Source organism: Mobula birostris, chromosome 11 (assembly GCF_030028105.1).
Source record: "Mobula birostris isolate sMobBir1 chromosome 11, sMobBir1.hap1, whole genome shotgun sequence".
In the NCBI taxonomy this organism is placed as follows: Eukaryota; Metazoa; Chordata; class Chondrichthyes; order Myliobatiformes; family Myliobatidae; genus Mobula; species Mobula birostris.
Genome location: NC_092380.1, coordinates 25204229 through 25222315, shown reverse-complemented (window position 1 = coordinate 25222315; position 18087 = coordinate 25204229). Strand labels below are relative to the sequence as shown.

General features: G+C 45.6%; 1 protein-coding gene across 4 annotated transcripts in view; it reads left to right on the top strand.

The window, feature by feature from the left end:
* The window catches only part of LOC140204939 (uncharacterized), a 40468-nt gene extending 23808 nt beyond the window's left edge, over window positions 1-16660 (top strand). For all 4 annotated transcript variants that reach the window (XM_072271928.1, XM_072271926.1, XM_072271927.1 and 1 more), the window contains 6 exons: window positions 866-925; window positions 4835-4978; window positions 6058-6199; window positions 6580-7166; window positions 10385-10488; window positions 14943-16660. In XM_072271928.1, the coding sequence (XP_072128029.1) occupies window positions 866-925; window positions 4835-4978; window positions 6058-6199; window positions 6580-7166; window positions 10385-10474 (1023 nt within the window). In that variant the 3' untranslated portion in view covers window positions 10475-10488; window positions 14943-16660. The remainder of the gene's footprint in view (window positions 1-865; window positions 926-4834; window positions 4979-6057; window positions 6200-6579; window positions 7167-10384; window positions 10489-14942) is intronic.
* The last annotated feature ends 1427 nt before the right edge of the window (window positions 16661-18087 follow it).

Genomic DNA, 18087 nt, shown 5'->3' with positions numbered 1-18087 from the left:
ACATGTAAACAGCCAAACGAAACAACATTCCTCTGCGACCAAGGTACAAAACACAGTTTATATACATGGCACCGAAAATAATATTAACAATTTTTTTTAAAAAACCCTTCACCTTCCACACTCTGTCTCCATCTGCCCACCCTAAACCCCTTTTCACCCATCTCTATCTCCCCTTCAACCCCTTCTTCGTTCACCTCCTCCTGCCTATCTCCCACTGAGAAGAGGGCATGGGGGGGTCCTTGATGATAGATGCCCCCTTCTTGAGGCAGTCCCTCCTCTAGATGCTGTCAGTGGTGCGGAGGGCATGCAGCGTGATGGACCAGGCTGGGCCTGTGACTCTCTGCAGCCTCCGCTGTCCCCGTGCGTTGAAACTGCCGTACCAGTCTACGATACAGCCAGGGCTTCTGGGAGTCTCCGCTTTTTCGTTCAGTTGGTTAGAGGTGATCCATGAATGAGGTTAAAGGACGGCAGGTATAACACACACAACATGCGAGAGGAACTCAGCAGCTCAGGCATATCTATGGAGGGGAATAAATGATTAATGTTTCAGGCTGAGACCCTTCATCAGGACTGCAGGAATATACATGTTTTTCATCTGGGATGACACAGTGGCAGGGAGGTGGAGAGGTTAGCATAACACTTGTAGCTCCATTGACCTGGGTTCCATTCCCGCCGCTGTCTGTAAGCAATTTGTACCGTCTCCTGTGACCACGTGGATTTCCTCTAGGTACCCCGCTATCCTCCCATGTTCCGAAGGTATATGGGTTAGTAGGTTATTTGGCAGTATCCCAAAATAAAAACACTATATAAAATTAAGATTTAAAGACCACATTGAAATCTTTTATTTCCCTGTTTTTCTTTGCAGAAAGACAACCTTCCCACTGACTACAATCTCACAGTCCTCCTGCAAGACGTTAGAGGAATGGTAAGTTACAATTTGCTTGGGTAGATTGGAAGGACACTTGATAGAGGTTTTTTGCAATGAGACGATTCTTTGTTTTGACACGGGCTTTAGATTATTTCACTACAATTGGTCCATGACATTTCCAAGTTACTTTGGCAGAAACATAGAAAGGAAAGTTTTGACGGGGCAAACATGGGCAAATGTTTATCACCCTGACACAGTGGTGTCAAGAAAACAACCTCTCCCTCCCTCAATGTCACAAAAACAAAGGAGCTGGTTGTGGACTACAGGAGGAATGGAAACAGGCTAACCTCTATAGACATCAATGGATCAGGGGTTGAGAGGGTGAAAAGCTTTAAGTTCCTCGGCATAAACATCACTGAGGATCTCATATGGTTTATACATACTGTCTGTGTGGTGAAAAAGGCACAACAGCGCCTCTTTCACGCCCCCAAATCTTAAGAACTTTCTATAGGGGCACAATTGAGAGCATCACTGCCTGCTATGGGAATGGTACTTCCCGCAATCACAGGACTCCGCAGAGAGTGGTACGGACAGCCCAGCATAATGGTAGATGTGAACTTCCCGCAACTCAGGACATTTAGAAAGAAGGTGTGTAAAAACGGTCTCAGAAGATCATTGGGGACTCGAGTCACTCCAACCACAAACTGTTCCAGCTGCTACCAATTGGGAAACGGTACCACAGCGTAAAAGCCAGGACCAACAGGCTCTGGGGACAGCTTCTTTCGCCAGGCCATCAGACTGATTAATTCATGCTGACACAGCTGTATTTCTATGTTATATTGACTATCCTGTTGTACATTATTTATTATAAGTTACTATAAATTGTACATTTAGATGGAGATGTAAAGATTTTTACTCCTCATGTATATGAAGGATGTAAGTAATAAAGTCAATTCAATTGAATTCAATCCAAATTCATTTGAACTGGGACCAGCTTGGAGAGCATGGATGAGTTGGGCCAAAGGGCTTTTTTCCCAGCTGTATTACAAGGTGGGTGTTAGAAGCAGGTAGTCTCTTAACATAGTCAAGGCACAGATAGAATAGATGGGAAATGATTAGCGTGGGCACAGTAGGCCCACAGGATTGGATTCCTTCACAGCTCTGTACTCTCTGAAAGTCCTGGGCCATTGACTTCGGTGTGGGTAAATAAATAATGCGAAAAAGGGGTAATGGATTCATGTCCATGGACTGTTGTGAAATGTGATGATGGGGTGAAGTTCCTTGGATCACTGAGCATAGGTCCTCAGGCTGCTGTATCACCTCTCTGGTAATAATGAAAAGAGGGCATGTCCCGTTGGTGAGGCTCTGTTCTGATGGACCCACCTTCTTTAGACACCGCCTCACGAAGATGTACTCCATGTTGCGGAGGGTTTTGCCTGTGATGACGCTGGCTGAGTCTTCCATCTCTTGCAATCCTGGGCTGCAAAGCCTTGATACCTGCCTGTGTTCAGCCAGTCAGAATGCTCTCCGCCTGCATCCATAGAAATTTGTAAGGATCTTTGGCATACTGTACAAAATCTCAAACTCTTAATGAAAGTAGAATTCTCTATAAAGGAACTAAGAGTGACCTGAAATGTATTATGTGTAGATTTCCTTACGCTTCTGGTTATAAGAAAATGACATCCCCCTGACCCCCACCCCCACCCCCACCCCCCCCCCGTTTCCTTAGGCTGCTTAACTATGGGGTTAGTAAAGAAAATAAATAAAAACAAAAAGGGCCCATTATAACTAAACAGTCAAATGTGCACAAGTTGGAGCTCAAAGATATATTCACGAATCCTCAGTAGACCGTGCTCCATCAAATCACAATCCCTCCCCACCAGGTGGAATCCTAGGAATGGCTCTGACCTGCATTTTTTCTCGTTATCTCACGCCAAAAAAGGACTCCAGCCCGCACCGGTGTCAGGCGCTCCCGATTGGACGGCTCACACTTCAAAGCACCCGTCATCCTTAACCATAACCCAAACGCTGCTTCTGCAGAACGACCATTCTGATAGCAGTGAAACCTTTCCCACAGTATTGCACTAAGATAAGACTTTATTTCTCCCAAAGGAAGTTGTTGTTGCAATGTTGCTCAGTCAGAAATATAAACTTTAAAATACAAAATATAAGCATTGAGCTATGAAAAAAATATAAAATGTGCATTAAAAAGCAAATACAGATTTGCAATGAAACCATATACTTAAGGAGGAGGAGTTGTCGAGTCTTAGAGCCGCAGGGAGAAAGGATCTCCTGTGGTGTTCAGTGATGCACCTTTAGAATCAGTCTGTTGCAAACGTGCTCCTCTGTTTGTCCAGTATGTCAAAATTGGTAAGGTTGGATAGGGGACTTGTCTGCTGCTGTATTCTGGTATCAAAGTGATTTACAGGCACAGTGGAAAAACTTTATTTTGCATGCCATCCAAACAGATCAGTTCACCACAACAGTACATCAAGGGCATCATCAAGCAGAGGGAAAACAGTAACAGAATGCGGAATAAAGTGTTACACTTGCAGAGAAAATGCAGTGCAGACAGACGATAAGGAGCAACGTCACAGCGATTATTGTGAGGTCAAGAGTTTGCCTTATCTTAGGAGGGAACTATTCAATAGTCTGATAGCAGTCTGAGGCAGTCCCTGAGGCTGCTGGTATGTGAGTTTAGGCTTTTGGGAAGAGGGAGAAGAGCAAATGTCCCGGGAGGGTGATGCCTTCTGTCACTTCGGCTGCTTTACTCTCCAATCTGGAACCCTGAGAAATTTCTTATATTGTCACTGATTCTCTTAACACGTGTCTGACCTAGGAGTGCTTGCTGTAAACAAGGTATGTGGTGCTCTGTTACTTGAAACGTTCTATACTTTGGCAAGAAGAGGAAGTCATATGAGGCCTAGTCCCAGCAAATTCATTTTTAGCAAAAAAAAAGTTTCATTCTCGATCAACTGTTTGATGTAATTGTGGTTTGGCCAAGACACCTTCTGTTGCAGGAGGTACAAAGTGATTTATTGATATGAGTCATAATGAGCTGCATAAATCTGATACAAACATTAAATTAAACACCCAATTAAATATTTATATGTAAGTGGCATATGAAATGGAATGCTTTTGTGGTTTGAAAGTGTAGTTTTGTGAGTCACACAATGCAACTTGGCTCATCACCCCACCCATGTTTATGCTGACCATCTGCACTGATTCGGTCTTCCTTAACCTTCTGTCCCTCGATCAGATCCGTCAATGTTACGTCAGCATTGCTTTCCCAGGTTGTGCATTCCCAGCTCCACCCACCCTCTGGGTGAAAGCAAATTCTTCCTCATACTCTCTCCCCTCTAATGCCCTTACTCCTGATCTTAAACCACTGCATTTTGGAGGTTGGGGGTGTCAACTGTCTTCTGGGGTAAGTGAAAGAGCTTCTTCCCAACATTGTTAAATCATATAGAACATTACAGCACAGTACAGATTCGACCTTTTAATCTTCTCCACGATCAATCTAGTCACCGGATACATTTAAAGTGGAAGTTGATAAGTTCTTGATTAGTACGGGGAGAAGGCAGGAGAATGTGGTTGACAATAATCAGCCATGATGGAATAGCAGAGCAGACTCAGTGGACCAAACAGGCCAATTCTTTTCCCATGTCTCATGGCCTCTTTATACTCAGTGATGGGAATTGGACCCCAATCGCTTATACTATAAAGTGTTAGCTAGCCACTATGCCACCATGCCTGATTAAAAATACTCCCGCTTATCCAGTCTAGAGGCAGCTTGTTGAAATGTCTCTCATTCCGACAAGGTGGAAATGCCTCCTTATCAGCTCCGTTACAACTAGGAATCTCAGTTATAGAGCACCTTTTTACTGAGGTCAGAGCATTTTGCAGTATTATGTGATAACTTTTCCTTCCGAACTGAGCTTAACCTTTTGATGTTCCTTGTCACAGGACAGCTGCTGTTCAGACCTTCAGACCATGTTATCACTGAGCAGATCCATTTCTCACATCCATCAGCATACCGTGAACCAACTCCAAGGACTAGCCTGGAATGTTGTAACGCAACTAGAATTCCTGAGTGATTGCCCTGTGAAGGTGAGTGTTCTGATTTGGGACTGGGAGTTGTTTGTGCAGTCCTCCACCCCACCACCTTCCTTCTTTGCCTTGTGCCCTGTCCTGTTGTACTGATGACCTGGTTCAGCTGTTATAGCGAAGGTGGTCTCACCTTCACTATAACAGTGGAGGCGGTGGGATGGAGATACGGCTCTACTAAAGGAGGTGCAAGGCTCTCCTTCCTTTTGCTAGCCTGCAAGTCACCCTAGGGCAAGGGGTAGCATCTGCTTAGCCCTCTGAACAGGGTCACGTGAAGCCACGGGAGGAGATACTGGATGGTTGTACGAACAGCTGGTGCATATCACAAGCCTTGGTTATGCGACCACTGACACCAGGCAGACAATCTCCGAAGAGTATTGATAATGGCTGGGGTCCCCCGTCCCAGCCCAGAAGGAGTCAATGGCAATCGACTTCGGTACTTGCCAAGAGCAATCATGGTCATAGCCAAGATTACCCACGTCAGGCAACACAGATGATGATGGTCTTACCCAGGGGATGGGACTGGTGCTTTAAGATGCAGGGGAAGTTAGACGTACATCAGTGATCGCACATCTGGAAACTGATAACTGGCAGTAGACTAAGGTGCGGCCAAGAGGGACAATGGACATTCAGTCCTTGCTGAGTGACTATAGTTTCAAGCTGCTCCCATGCATTGCCAAAGGTGCAAAGGGACTGAGAGGCTCCTGTACCTCCTGTCTCTTGACACCAACGAGAAGAGATCCTGGCCCAGATAGTGGGGGTCCCTAATGATGGAAGTCACCTTCCTGAGACATTACTTCTTTTAGATGCCCTGGATGGTGGGGAGACTGGCTCAATCTAACACTCTCTGGTGCACTTGGATTCTTCAGAATCAGAGTCAGCTTTATTGTCACCAACATACTATAGTGAAATCTGTTGTATTGTGGCATCTGGTTGACTATACAGCCCTCTCTCAGATGTGCAATGGGAGTCCCAGTTTAAACAGTGTGTTTAGTTCTTTGGAGTAATGTGTCAGTGGTGATAGCGTTAACCACTAAATCACTTACTTTTTTATTTCTTCTCCTTCTGTATGAAACAAATAGGAATCCTTCAACTGTGAAGTTAAGCGATGGAACTCCATGCACCTCCTCGAGAATTTGTTACAGAACCTGAATTCTTTTAGTGGCCTTTTAAGCAGCAAGAAATGCAATTTCAGTAAATGTGTTTTATACACCTGTAGACCAGGTAAGTGCAGCCTTGCGTTTCACAATTTTTGTGTTGGTGGCCACCTTACAGTCTTGTTAGAAACTGTAATCACAGCAACTTGATCTTCCTTTCCACTGTCTGAGAAATTAGCTGTCTGTGTGTTTTATAACAACTGCAGAAGGCCATTTAGCCCTGTTGTGCCTGTGCTAGCTCATTGAACTGGTGGAGCAAGTTATTCACTATGGGGTGTTAGGGGGGTTGTGGACACTTTGGGCTAAGTGATGGACTTTGGCCTTTCCCACTTCTCATGTGTAAGTGAAGATGGAATGAAGCACAGTGGAATCTCAGCATGACTGTAGATAAATCTCTGGCATTCTTCTTTACAAACTGGTTCCTTCTTTAAATCCCTCGTATTTTAGGGCACATTACAACAACGTCCTCCACGCTGGCGTCAGAGGAACCACTGGGAATATCCTCTAGCGGAGCCACTCGCTCTCCAACAACCGTTGATGTGCCAACACCTCTGAGCAGTTCAACGAACCTGCAATCACCATTGGCCAGTACACCTCCGACCTTCCTAACCAATGGAAGCGACATATTCTCATTCTTAAGAAATGGTAACGTAGCCAATGGGAATCAGATGTATCCAGCAACAGCCAATGGCAATGAGACCACCTTAACCAATACAACCAATGCACCTCTATCCTTGACCAGCAATATGTTACACAATAAAAGTTACCCGCTTTCACCGTCAGCCAATACCAGCGTAATCAATGGAACCAAAACCACTCCAGTCAACGTTAGCCAATCCACCATAGATTACCAAGGCAACGTCAGCCCAACATCTCTGCCCATTGGTGATGGAGGCATGGCGTTGGCCACGAGGGCCTGCCAAAGCAGCATGATCTCCCCACTGCTGTCACGGACAGCGACCGTCGTCCTCCTGTTCAGTGTGGTCGCCAACGTGATTCTGCTCAGCTGTTTAGTGAGAAGGAAACGAAGACAGGTAAGTAGAGGCCTCGTGAGATGGGCGAAGCTAGTCTCAATTCCATGTTGTTGCAGTTCCAGCTTGCATTCACCATAGACTGTAAAACATAGGAGTACCATTGGGTCATTCATTCCCTTGAGTCTACTCTGCTATTCAATCATGGTTGATTCAATTTTCCCTCTCAATCCACTTCTCCTCCCTTCTCCCCATAGCTCTCGACACCCATACTAATCAAGAAACTATCACCCTCCGCTTTAAATATGGTACTATGCAAAAACCTTAGGTCTACATCTATCTGCTGTATCTATATAGGGCCTGAGATAGGTGGCAGAGGATGAGTGCTGGGGCGGGTATATGGTGTGGCTGCAGACACACCCAGTCGTGAGACACCAGGCAAGGTCATTTGATTCCAAACAACTCTCTTATTGATCATTACAGAATGTTTCCCAACCATGATTCCCCCCCCCCCCCACTCTCAATCCACAATAGAGACCCAAATCAGAATCAGGTTTATCATCACTCACATATGTCGTGAAATTTGTGTATGTTTTGCAGCAACAGTCCAGTGCAATACATAAAATTTGACTTTTGCACAGTAATGTATACCCAGTGACTTGGCCTCCACAGCCATCTGTGGCAACGAAGTCCACAGACTCACCACCACCTGGCCAAAGAAATTTCTTCTCATCTCTGTTCTAAAGGGATGTCGTTCTGTTCCGAGGTTGTGCCCTTTGGTCCTAGATTCTCCCACTATTTGAAACCTCCTCTCTGCATTCTCTCTATCCAGGCCATTCACAACATCAATCAAGGGGAGTATATCTGGCAATCACTCCCCCACAAAACTGATAGTCATACAGCATTAAAACAGGCCCTTCAGCAACATTTGTTATTGCTATCAAGATGCCCATCTAAACTAATCCCATTTGCTCCGTATTCCTCTAAATCAGTGGCTCCCAACCTGAGGTCCACAGACTCCTTGCTTAATGGCATTGGTCCGTGGCATAAAAAAGGTTGGAAACCCCTGTTCTAAACCTTTTCTGTCCATGCACCTGTCCAAATAGTGTTCAAATGTTGTTAAGGTACCTCCTCAATCACTTGCTCTGAAAGTTCGTTCCACATACTGACCACCCTCTGTGTGAGAGTTTCCCCAGGTTCCCACTAAGTCTCTCCTGTTCACCTTAAACCTACACGACCCCCCCCACCCCAGTCTACCATTTCCTTTCCCTGAGGGATAAAGGCCACGTTTCCTTATCTGTGCCCTCATGATCTCACAATCTACCTCATAATGACTTTGCACTTTATTGTGTGCCTGCACTGTACCTCCTCTGTAACTGCGACACTCCATTCTGCATCCTGTTACTGTATTCCTTTTTACAACCTCAATGCACTGTGTAACAATTCGAAATAAAGTTTTATCATTGCACCTCAGTGCATATATTTTATACTTTATACTTTATTGTCGCCAAACAATTGATACTAGAACGTACAATCATCACAGCGATATTTGATTCTGCACTTTCCGCTCCCTGGATTACAAATATTAAATATTTAAAATATTAAAAGTAGTAAAAATTAGTAAATATTAAAAATGTAAATTGTAAATCATAAATAGAAAATAGAAAAATGGAAAGTAAGGTAGTGCAAAAAAAAAAACCGAGAGGCAGATCCGGATATTTGGAGGGTACGGCCCAGATCCGGGTGAGGATCCATTCAGCAGTCTTATCACAGTTGGAAAGAAGCTGTTCCCAAATCTGGCCGTACGAATTTTCAAGCTCCTGACAATATGACAATAATTTACCGACTTCTACACCTTGGAAGCTGGGATCAATAAAAAAAAGTTCTAAAATTGAGAGTGAATTTGGATTAATCAATTTAGATTCAGATAATTATATAAAATTAGTTTCAGTGACTTGAAACTACTGGATTGTTGGGTTCTGGTCGCCTCATTATAGGAAGGATGTGAAAGCTTTGGAGAGGGTAAATCACCTGTGCACCAGATTACTGGATGAGAGAGTAGTCTTCTAAGGATAGACTAAGCGAGCTAGGGCTTTTCTCTTTGGAGGGAAGGAGGATGAGAGGTGACTTGATAGAGGTGTACAAGATGATAAGAGGCAGAGAAAGAGTGGATAGCCAGAGACTTTTTTTCCCAGGGCAGAAATGGCTAATGTGAGAGGGTATAATGTTAAGGTGTTTGCAGGAAAGTATAGGAGGATGTCAGAGGTTGGCTTTTTTCTTACACAGAGGGTGTTAGGTGAGTGGGACATGCTGCCCGGGTGATGCTAGAGGCAGATTAGGGAAGTTTAAGAGACTCTTAAATAGGAATGTGGATAAAAGAAAAATGGAGGGGTACGTGGGAGAGAAGGGTTGGATTGAATTTGGAGTAGGTTAAAAGGTCAGCACAACATTAGAGGCTGAAGAGTCTGTACTGTTTTATGTACTATTGTTTAAAAACCCATCTATTTCAGTAATGGCAGTAAACCCTTCTGTGTCTCGAAGCCCTTCAATGTGGATGGCTTCAGAGTTTGGGGATGATCAGGGATGAGCAGCAGAAGTTGGCAAGACCTGTGATGCCTGATAAACTAAGGAACAATTAAATTGACGTAGGATCCAAGTTGTAAAGAGGACACAGGTATAGATAACCAAGATCAAATTGAATCGCATCAGGTTTAATATCGCCAGTGTATGTCGTGGAATTTGTTGCTTTGCGGCAGCAATACAGAGCAATACCTAATAATAAAAATGGTAAATTACAGTAAGTAAATGCATTTTTCAAGTTAAGTGGGTAGTGTGAAAAAGAGAAAATAGAAAAAATAGTGAGATGGTGTTCATGTGTTCAACGTCCATTCAGAAATCAGATGCCAGAGGGGAAGAAACTGTTTCTGAACTGTTGAGTGTGGGTCTTCAGGCTCCTGTGCCTCCTTGATGGTAGCAATGAGAACAGGGCAAGTCCTGGGTGATGGGGGTCCTTAACGAAAGATGCTGGGGAGGCTAGTGCCCATGATGGTGCTGACTTAGTTCACAACTTTCTGCAGCTTTTTTTCCGATGCTGTGTAGTCCCCCCCCCCCACTGCCCCATACCAGATGGTGATGCTGCTATGGTGGGGTAGCTCTGGGCTGAATGGTCTCCCTTTTTTCTACCTGTCAGCATCTGATGTCCCCTGCCTTCATGGGTTAGGGTCATTTCCTGCTCATGATCCTTTTTTAAAAAGCCCTTTCTTTCTCTCTCTGTTGCCTAGGCCCCAGGACAGATAATTGAGATGGAGCCGTTGTCATCGGTCAGCGTGGAGCAGCAGGAGATGTGGGCACAGAGGCCAAGGAGGCGATGACATGAAATACAGACGTGAGTTGGATTCAAGGTTTTCAGACCGGCCAGCTTCTGTGGGGAAGAGAACATAGAATAGAACATGCTCCTTGGCCCAGGATGTTGTGCAAACCTTTTAACCTACTCTAAGACCAGTCTAAACCTTCCATCCTACAAGACTCTCCATTTTCCTTTCATCCATGTGCCTAAGAGTTCCTTAACTTGCCCCTACTAACACCCCGGCAACATGTTCCATGCACCCACACTTTCTGTGTATATGTTAAAAATGCTCCTTCCTTTGATATTCCTCCTCTATACATTTCTCCAATCATCTTAAAATTATGCCCCTCATATTAGCCATTTCCACCCATCGGAAAGGTTTCTGTTTGTTCATTCGATCTATACCTCAAGCCTCTTATCTTATACACCTCTATCAAGTCACCACTCATCCTCCTTCACTCCAAAGAGAAAAGCCCCAGCTCGCTCAACTCATTCTTGTGCTCCAAAAACAAGAGAAAGTCTGCAGACGCTGAAATCCAGGCAGCATACACAAAATGCTGGAGGAACTCAGCAGGCCAGGCAGCATCTATGGAAAAGAGTACAGTCGACGTTTTGGGCCGAAACCCTTCGGCAGGACTGGAGGAAGAAAAGCTGAGGAGTAGGTTTAAAAGGTGGGGTGGGGGGGGGGAGGGGAGAGAGAACCACCAGGTGATGGGTGAAACCTGGAGGGGGAGGGATGAAATAAAGAGCTGGGAAGTTGATTGGTGAGATGAGGTGAGAGAGGGAGGAGGGTACGGGAAAAGGAGGAGGGGTTGGGGAACACTACTGGGAGTTTGAGAAATTGATATTCATGCCATCAGGTTGGAGGCTACCCAAATGGAATATAAGGTGTCGTTCCTCCAACCCAAGTGCGGCCTAATCACGACAGTGGAGGAGGCCATGGACGGACAGATCAGAATGGGGATGGGAAGTGAAATCAAAACGGGTGGCCACTTGGGAGATCCTGCTTGCTCTGGTGGACAGAGCGTAGATGTTCGGCGAAGTGGTCTCCCAATCCATGTCGGGTCTCACCGAGCTCTTCCTTGTGCCCTGTAATTCAGGCGGCATCCTGGTACCAGATGGTGATGCCGCAGTGGTGGGGTAGCTCTGGGCTGAATGGTCCCCCCTTTTTCTACCTGCCAGCACCTGATGACCCCTGACCTCTCTAAAGCTTCCACATCCTTCCTATAATGAGGCAAGCAGAACTGAACCCGGTACTCAGTGAACCCAGTATGGAAGAGTGGGAGCATGGGATCTGGAGAAAAGGGAATGTTTTAAGGTGACAGGTAGCGGAGGAGAGATCCTGAAGGGGAAAAGGGCTCCATGAGAATGGAGAGGAGGGGGGCATTAAATTGCTGAAGTGGAGATCGGAGTTCAACCCAGAAAAGTGTGAAGTGATTCACTTTGGAAGGTCGAATTTAAAGGCAAAATAAATGGTAATGGCAGGATCCTTAGCAGTGTGGAGGGACAGAGAGATCTTGGGGTCCATGTCCATTATCCCTCAAAGTTGCTGCACAAGTTGATAGGATGGTTAAAGAGACATGTCAGTGTGTTGGCCTTCATTAGGCAGGGGGATTAATTTCAAGAGCCTTTAGGTAATTTTGCAGCTCTACACAACCCTGGTTAGACCACACTTGGAGTATTGTGTTCAGTTCTAGCCACCTCATTATAGGAAGGATGGAGAAGCTTTTCGAGAAGGGCGCACGACATTGTGGGCTGAAGGTGTGTATTGTGCTGTAATGTTCTATGTTCTGGGGCAAATGAAAGATGGTTTAGGACGGAGGGGGTTAAGTTAGTTATCTCACTCCAGAGACTGAAGACATTGGAACATGAAGTAAAAAGCAATCTGCTGGAGGAACATGGAAACATCTTGATGCAGGGTTTTGATCCGAAATGTTGACAATTCCCTCCTCCCACAATTGCCCCCTCCACCCCATTGATGCTGCCTCAAAGGGACCAGATTGTTTATTTTTGAGCTGTAAAGTGGCTGGTTAAAGACGTAATCATCTTTCTCTGAGCTGCATGAAGCTACTGAGTCAGTCTGATGGCATGCAAGTTGTCTGTGACCACTTTACTAATGAAGGGAAGGCTGGATATAAAGTGATGAGGGGAAAGCACGAAGGAGTTTTGCCAATTATTTCCATTCTCTTGCAGCCAGTAACCCTTGGTAGCCAGGATTTAATCCATGTAGGCAATCATAACTAGAAACCAACAACTGGATTTGATGACCCTCTGCCATCTTTCTCTAATGTAATTGCTTGTCTTGTGATTGAAGAACGAGATAGTTCTGTCCACAAAGAGAAGGCTCCCTGTGTCTGGCCAAGTGGGGCGTTAAATAGGGAATGAAAAGAGGCATTATTAAAGGATGATGGATCGGAAACCGGATGTTTATGCAAATGAATCAGTATTATTTAACACTCACAATAGCACAGAAAGAGGCTTTTTGGCCCATCAGGCCCATACTGTTTCCTAGAGGTGGATACCAATCAGTCTCTCTCACTCTTTCATTTCCTGGTATCCCTGAAACATCCTCTCCCCCTCACATGTCCATCATCATCCCCTTGATTCCTTTTATTTTTACGGGTAAATTACAGCAGCCTTTTGACCTACCAGCCCCCCCCCCCCACCAACTTCAGGACGTGGGAGGAACCCAGAGTCACAGAGAGAATTTGCAATCTCCGTGCTGTTCTGTAAAACCGGGTTAGACCACACGTGGGAATATTGTGCTCATTTCTGGTCACCTCAATAAAGAAAGGATATGGCAGCTTTAGAGGGGGTATAGAGGGGATTTACCAAGATGCTGCCTGGATTGGAGAGCTAAGATAGACTAAGCGAGCTGGGGATTTTCTTTTTAGAGTGAAGGAGGATGAGAGGTGACTTGGTAGAGGAGTGAAAGAAAAGAGGCATACATCGAGTGGGTAGCCAGAGACTTTTTCACAGGGTGGAAATGGCTGATGAAAGATCTTGGTCCGAAATATCGACTGTTTCCTCTTTTCCATAGATGCTGCCTGACATGCTGAGTTCCTCCATCATTTTGTGTGTGTTGCTTGGATTTCTAGAACCTGCAGATTTTCTCGTGTTTGTAGTACAAGGGGGTTGGGAGGAAAGTGTAGGGGAGATGTTAAAGGTAGATTTTTTTTTACACAGAGTGGTGGGTACATGGAAGGGACTGACTGGGGTGCTGGTAGAGGCAGCTGGAGTACATTAGCAACATTTAAGAAGAACATTTAAGATGGGCACATAGGTGAAAGAAGAATTCAATTGAACTGACTTTATTACTTATATCCTTCATATACATGAGAAGTAAAATCTTTATGTTATGTCTCCTTCTAAATGTGCAATTTATAGTAATTTATAATAGTATGCACAACAGGGCAGTCAATATAGCATAGAATTACAATTGTATCAGCATGAGTGGTGGGTTATGTAGGAGGGAAGGGTAGAATTGATCTTGGAGTAGGTTAAAGAGTCAGCACAGCATTGTGGGCTGAAGGGTCTGTTGCGTGCGTACAGTCTATGTAAGTTCCTGAGGTCAGGATTAGATCTGGGTCCTTGGATCTAAGGTCTGGGTAAATGTTTTGTAAGGCTGTGCAGAAAGCTACACAAAGAGAGTAAAAGCACAGCTTTTTTTTCTCCCCCCCCCCCCCAATCACGGACTTGATGTTCTGGTAACCTATTTACAGTTGTGGTTGCAAAGATGAGGTGGGAGAATTTGCACAGTGAGTGGCTGACATTTAGAACACACTGTCTGATATTGAGAACATAGAACATTACAGCACAGTACAGGCCTATCAGCCCATGATATTGTGCTGACCTTTTAACCTACTCTAAGATCAACTTAATCCTTCACTCCAGTTTTCTTTCATCCATATGTCTATCTAAAAATTTCTAAAATGCCCCTGAAGTATCGGCCTCTACCATCAACCCTGACAGCTTGTTCCATGCATCCGCTACTCTGTGTCTTTTAAAAAAAAACTTACATCTGACATCCCCCTTATACTTTACTCCAATAATCTTATAACTATGCCCTTGTGTATTAGATATTGCTGCCCTGAGGAGAAAAATACTCTGGCTATCCACTCAATCGATGCTTCTTACCTTGTACAGCTCTATCAGGTCACCTCTTATGCAAATTCACTACAAAGATAAAAGCCTTAGCTTGCTCAGCCTTTCCCCATAGGACATGCTCTCTAATCCAGGCAGTAGCCTGGTAAATCTCCTCTACACCCTCTCTAAAGCTTCCACTTTCTTCCTGTAATGAGGCGACCAGAGCTGGACGCGGTACTCCAAGTGTGGTCTAACTAGGGTTTTATATCAAACTGAAACCTATTTCAATAAAGGAATTGGACAAGTGTTTGAAACAGACACAGCTGGAGAGGGGGAAGGGTCTTAGAAATTGGGACTGGTTCTCTGATGAACCTCCTGTGCTGTAATGCTGACTCTTTCTATTGCAGAGCACAAGACAACTTGCCAAGGACTTTGAGCAAGTCCTGCTTCATGCTGCACCTGATGCTCCCAGCACGCACCACCCCAGGCTTTATTCAATGTCACGTGCTGCTGCCAACTCTCCCTACCATTGACCACCCTGTCGCCCCGGAACTGAGAAATGGACATGTTGCCCATAGACTGAGGTGCCAGAAGCTGAGCGGTCTGTGCATTGGAAGGAATGTTAATGGTTATTGTTTCCCTTATGGAACTTGCTAAGCCACAGAAGCCTCCCCCACAGGCCATAGCTGGATAACCTTTGCCAAAAGAGCTGGCAATCCTGACATTGTGGTCAATTGAAGGTTGCTTTAATGTCCTCTTGAGGGGCAATCCAGGTGTCTCACCAGGGTGAACGGCCAATGACAGCCTGTTGAAGACTGGGAGGTGTCCAAGAACTCCTCCCCGCATGCAGATCAACTCTGACTGGGGGTGGGGGGTGGAATGAGACCTCTCTGAGGGCCAGCATGGATAAGTTGGGCTGAATGACATTGCAGCTCACTCTGAAAGCAAAGTATAATTAAGGGAAGGAATTCATCTATCTGTATGGTGAGGTCCGGGGAAGTGATCACTGCTCTGCACAGAATTTGGTGAATGCTGAAACATTCCATTAAGTTGGGAATGCAACACTGGCTGAAGTGACCTGTTGTTTGCGATCTCATTTATGCTTTCGTGTTGATGATCGACTGATCCAAGCTAAAGAATTGCACTGAATATATTTTTACCACTGACTTTGGCTGAACTTTTCTGATTGTATTTTTTTTACCGTTCTTGTATCTGCTGCTGTTTGCTTAGCCCTTCCTGCTGAGCAAGTTTTGTGAGGTGGGAGGGAGGAGCAGGGAGCCTGTTTTCTGAAGCTTTCCTTTCGGGTATGAGAGAGCCGCTTGAAGGAAGGGTGGGGGGTGCTGGATTGGAGGGGACCAGGTGGTTAAGTTTTGGGGAGGTCCAGAGGGTTGTGGATGGAATGTGGCTGGTGGGAGTCGTCTGAGTTAGGATACAAATACTCGGTTTGGAGGCAGATGTGCAAGGAGGGTGGGCACCAGAGATGGGGAGTAACAGGAGAGGGAATGTTCGCCATTCCTCTCTCAGCATGGGGACTCGAGGTTGGAAGGTTCCCACTTTAAAAAGTTGGGACACATGCTGCACAAGAGATTCTGCAGATGCTGGAAATGATGAAGGGTCTCGTCCCGAAACGGCGGCTGTTTATTCTCCTCCGTGGGTGCTGGCTGACCCTTCCGAGTTTCTCCAGCATGGTGGGTGTGTTGCCCGGGATACATATTGCCCTTTCCCACAAGTGACAGAGGTGGGTTGGAAGTGAAGCAAAATCTGGCACCCATCACCTCTCTCCCACCATCAAGAATTTCCACATGAAACCCTCAAAGTATTGACCTTCACCCATACCTATCCACGACGTAGCTAGGGAGTGGGGTGGGAGGGGGTCATTGCAGGGTTACTGCAGGTCACCTACATTAAGTAGTCAGTGTGAATGGCACTCCTGATTAACCTGTGTCTCTGCCACACATTGGATTGTGAGCAATGTGTTGCTGTGTGATGATATGCAGTAGTTTGGGTACTATGTACTTATTGGGGCCATACTTTGTTTTATGGCTGCATAGTTGCATATCCAAATAATGTGAGCTTGGAAAGCATATTTATTGTTCTTTTAAATAAAAGCAAATGTTTAATAGTGGTGGATTTATTTTTGGGTACTTGCTAAACGTGTAAGTATTGGAACAAGTGGGAATTTACACCACCGCCTTTTTTTTTCAAAACTACAAAAGCTTATCCACACACAAAATACAAATATTAGGGATTCACAGGACTCGATTTCAAATTAAAATGTGGTTACTACTTAGTTCCTTGGTGGGTGGGTACTGTTCCCAGAAATCCCACAGTGCTCCCTCTCCAAGGATACCTGGGCACGAGTGTAACCCCGGCAGAGGGGCAGGCAGTTGGATTGGCCAGAGCCCTTGACTGCTTGCTGCCCAGACCCATGAATGGCTGGCTTGGCCAGACCCAGGAACATGCCCACCAATAGATCTCCCGAGCAACCTGCTCTCCTTTGTACCGGGGGCGTGTCAGGAGCGTGGGGCTGAAATGCAGTCCAAACCTGAGAAGCAGCCTCTTCAGATACTCCCATCGGGGGCAAGGACCTCTCACACTCCATGTCAATGTGGTCACTGACTCCTGCCACCCACAGAATGGACAGGTAGACCAGTGTCAGTGAACTGGCTGAACAATCTGTTGCATGGTACCACACTATGCAACTCCTTCCACCCCAGGTCCCCAATGTGCAAGGGAAGGACCTCTGCATAAAGAGACTTCCACTTGAGACTTAGCTGGTAAAACAGACCACCATGGTGTGTCCCATTGAATTAGTATCACCATTCAGCACCATGTCATCCACCTATGACAGTTTTCTGCTTTAACCCCCCATCCCTCTGTTCACTCCATGTCCAGTCTAACAGCCTCGCACTTTTTGCCAGTGCTTGGTGGTTGAACATCCACTTGCGATGTCCTACCACTAAGAACATCTTCCGCAGGGATTGCTCTCCATGTGATTTCCTTGTCTGAGCATCTCTCACCACTGATCTCCCTCCTGGCACTTATCACTACAAGCAGGACAGGTGCTACACCTTCTCCTACATGTCCTCCCTCACTGCCATTCAGGATCTCAATCTGTCCTTCCAAGTGAAGCAACCATTCAGCTGCAAGCCTGCCGGGATGGTCAACTGTATCCGGTACTCCTGGTATTCTTAGGGAGAAGCAGCGTAGATTGGAGGACCACTTCGCCAAGCATCTTCGCTCCATCCACCAGCAGAGGCAGGATTTTCAGGTGGTCACCCATTTCAATTCCACTTCCCATTCCCATTCCCATTCTGACATGTCAGTCCATGGCCTCCTATAGAGCCGCAATGATGGCAGGCTCGGATTGGGCGGAGCAACACCCAACACCAACACTCCAGAAGCCAGAATAAGAAGATGGGAAGGAGTGCAAGTTGGCAAGTGATAGGTGAGACCAGGTGAGGGGGGAAGGTAGGAGATGGGGACAAAGTAAGAAACTGGGAGGTAATAGTGGAAGAGGTAAAGGGTTGAAGAAGTGATCCGATAGGAGAG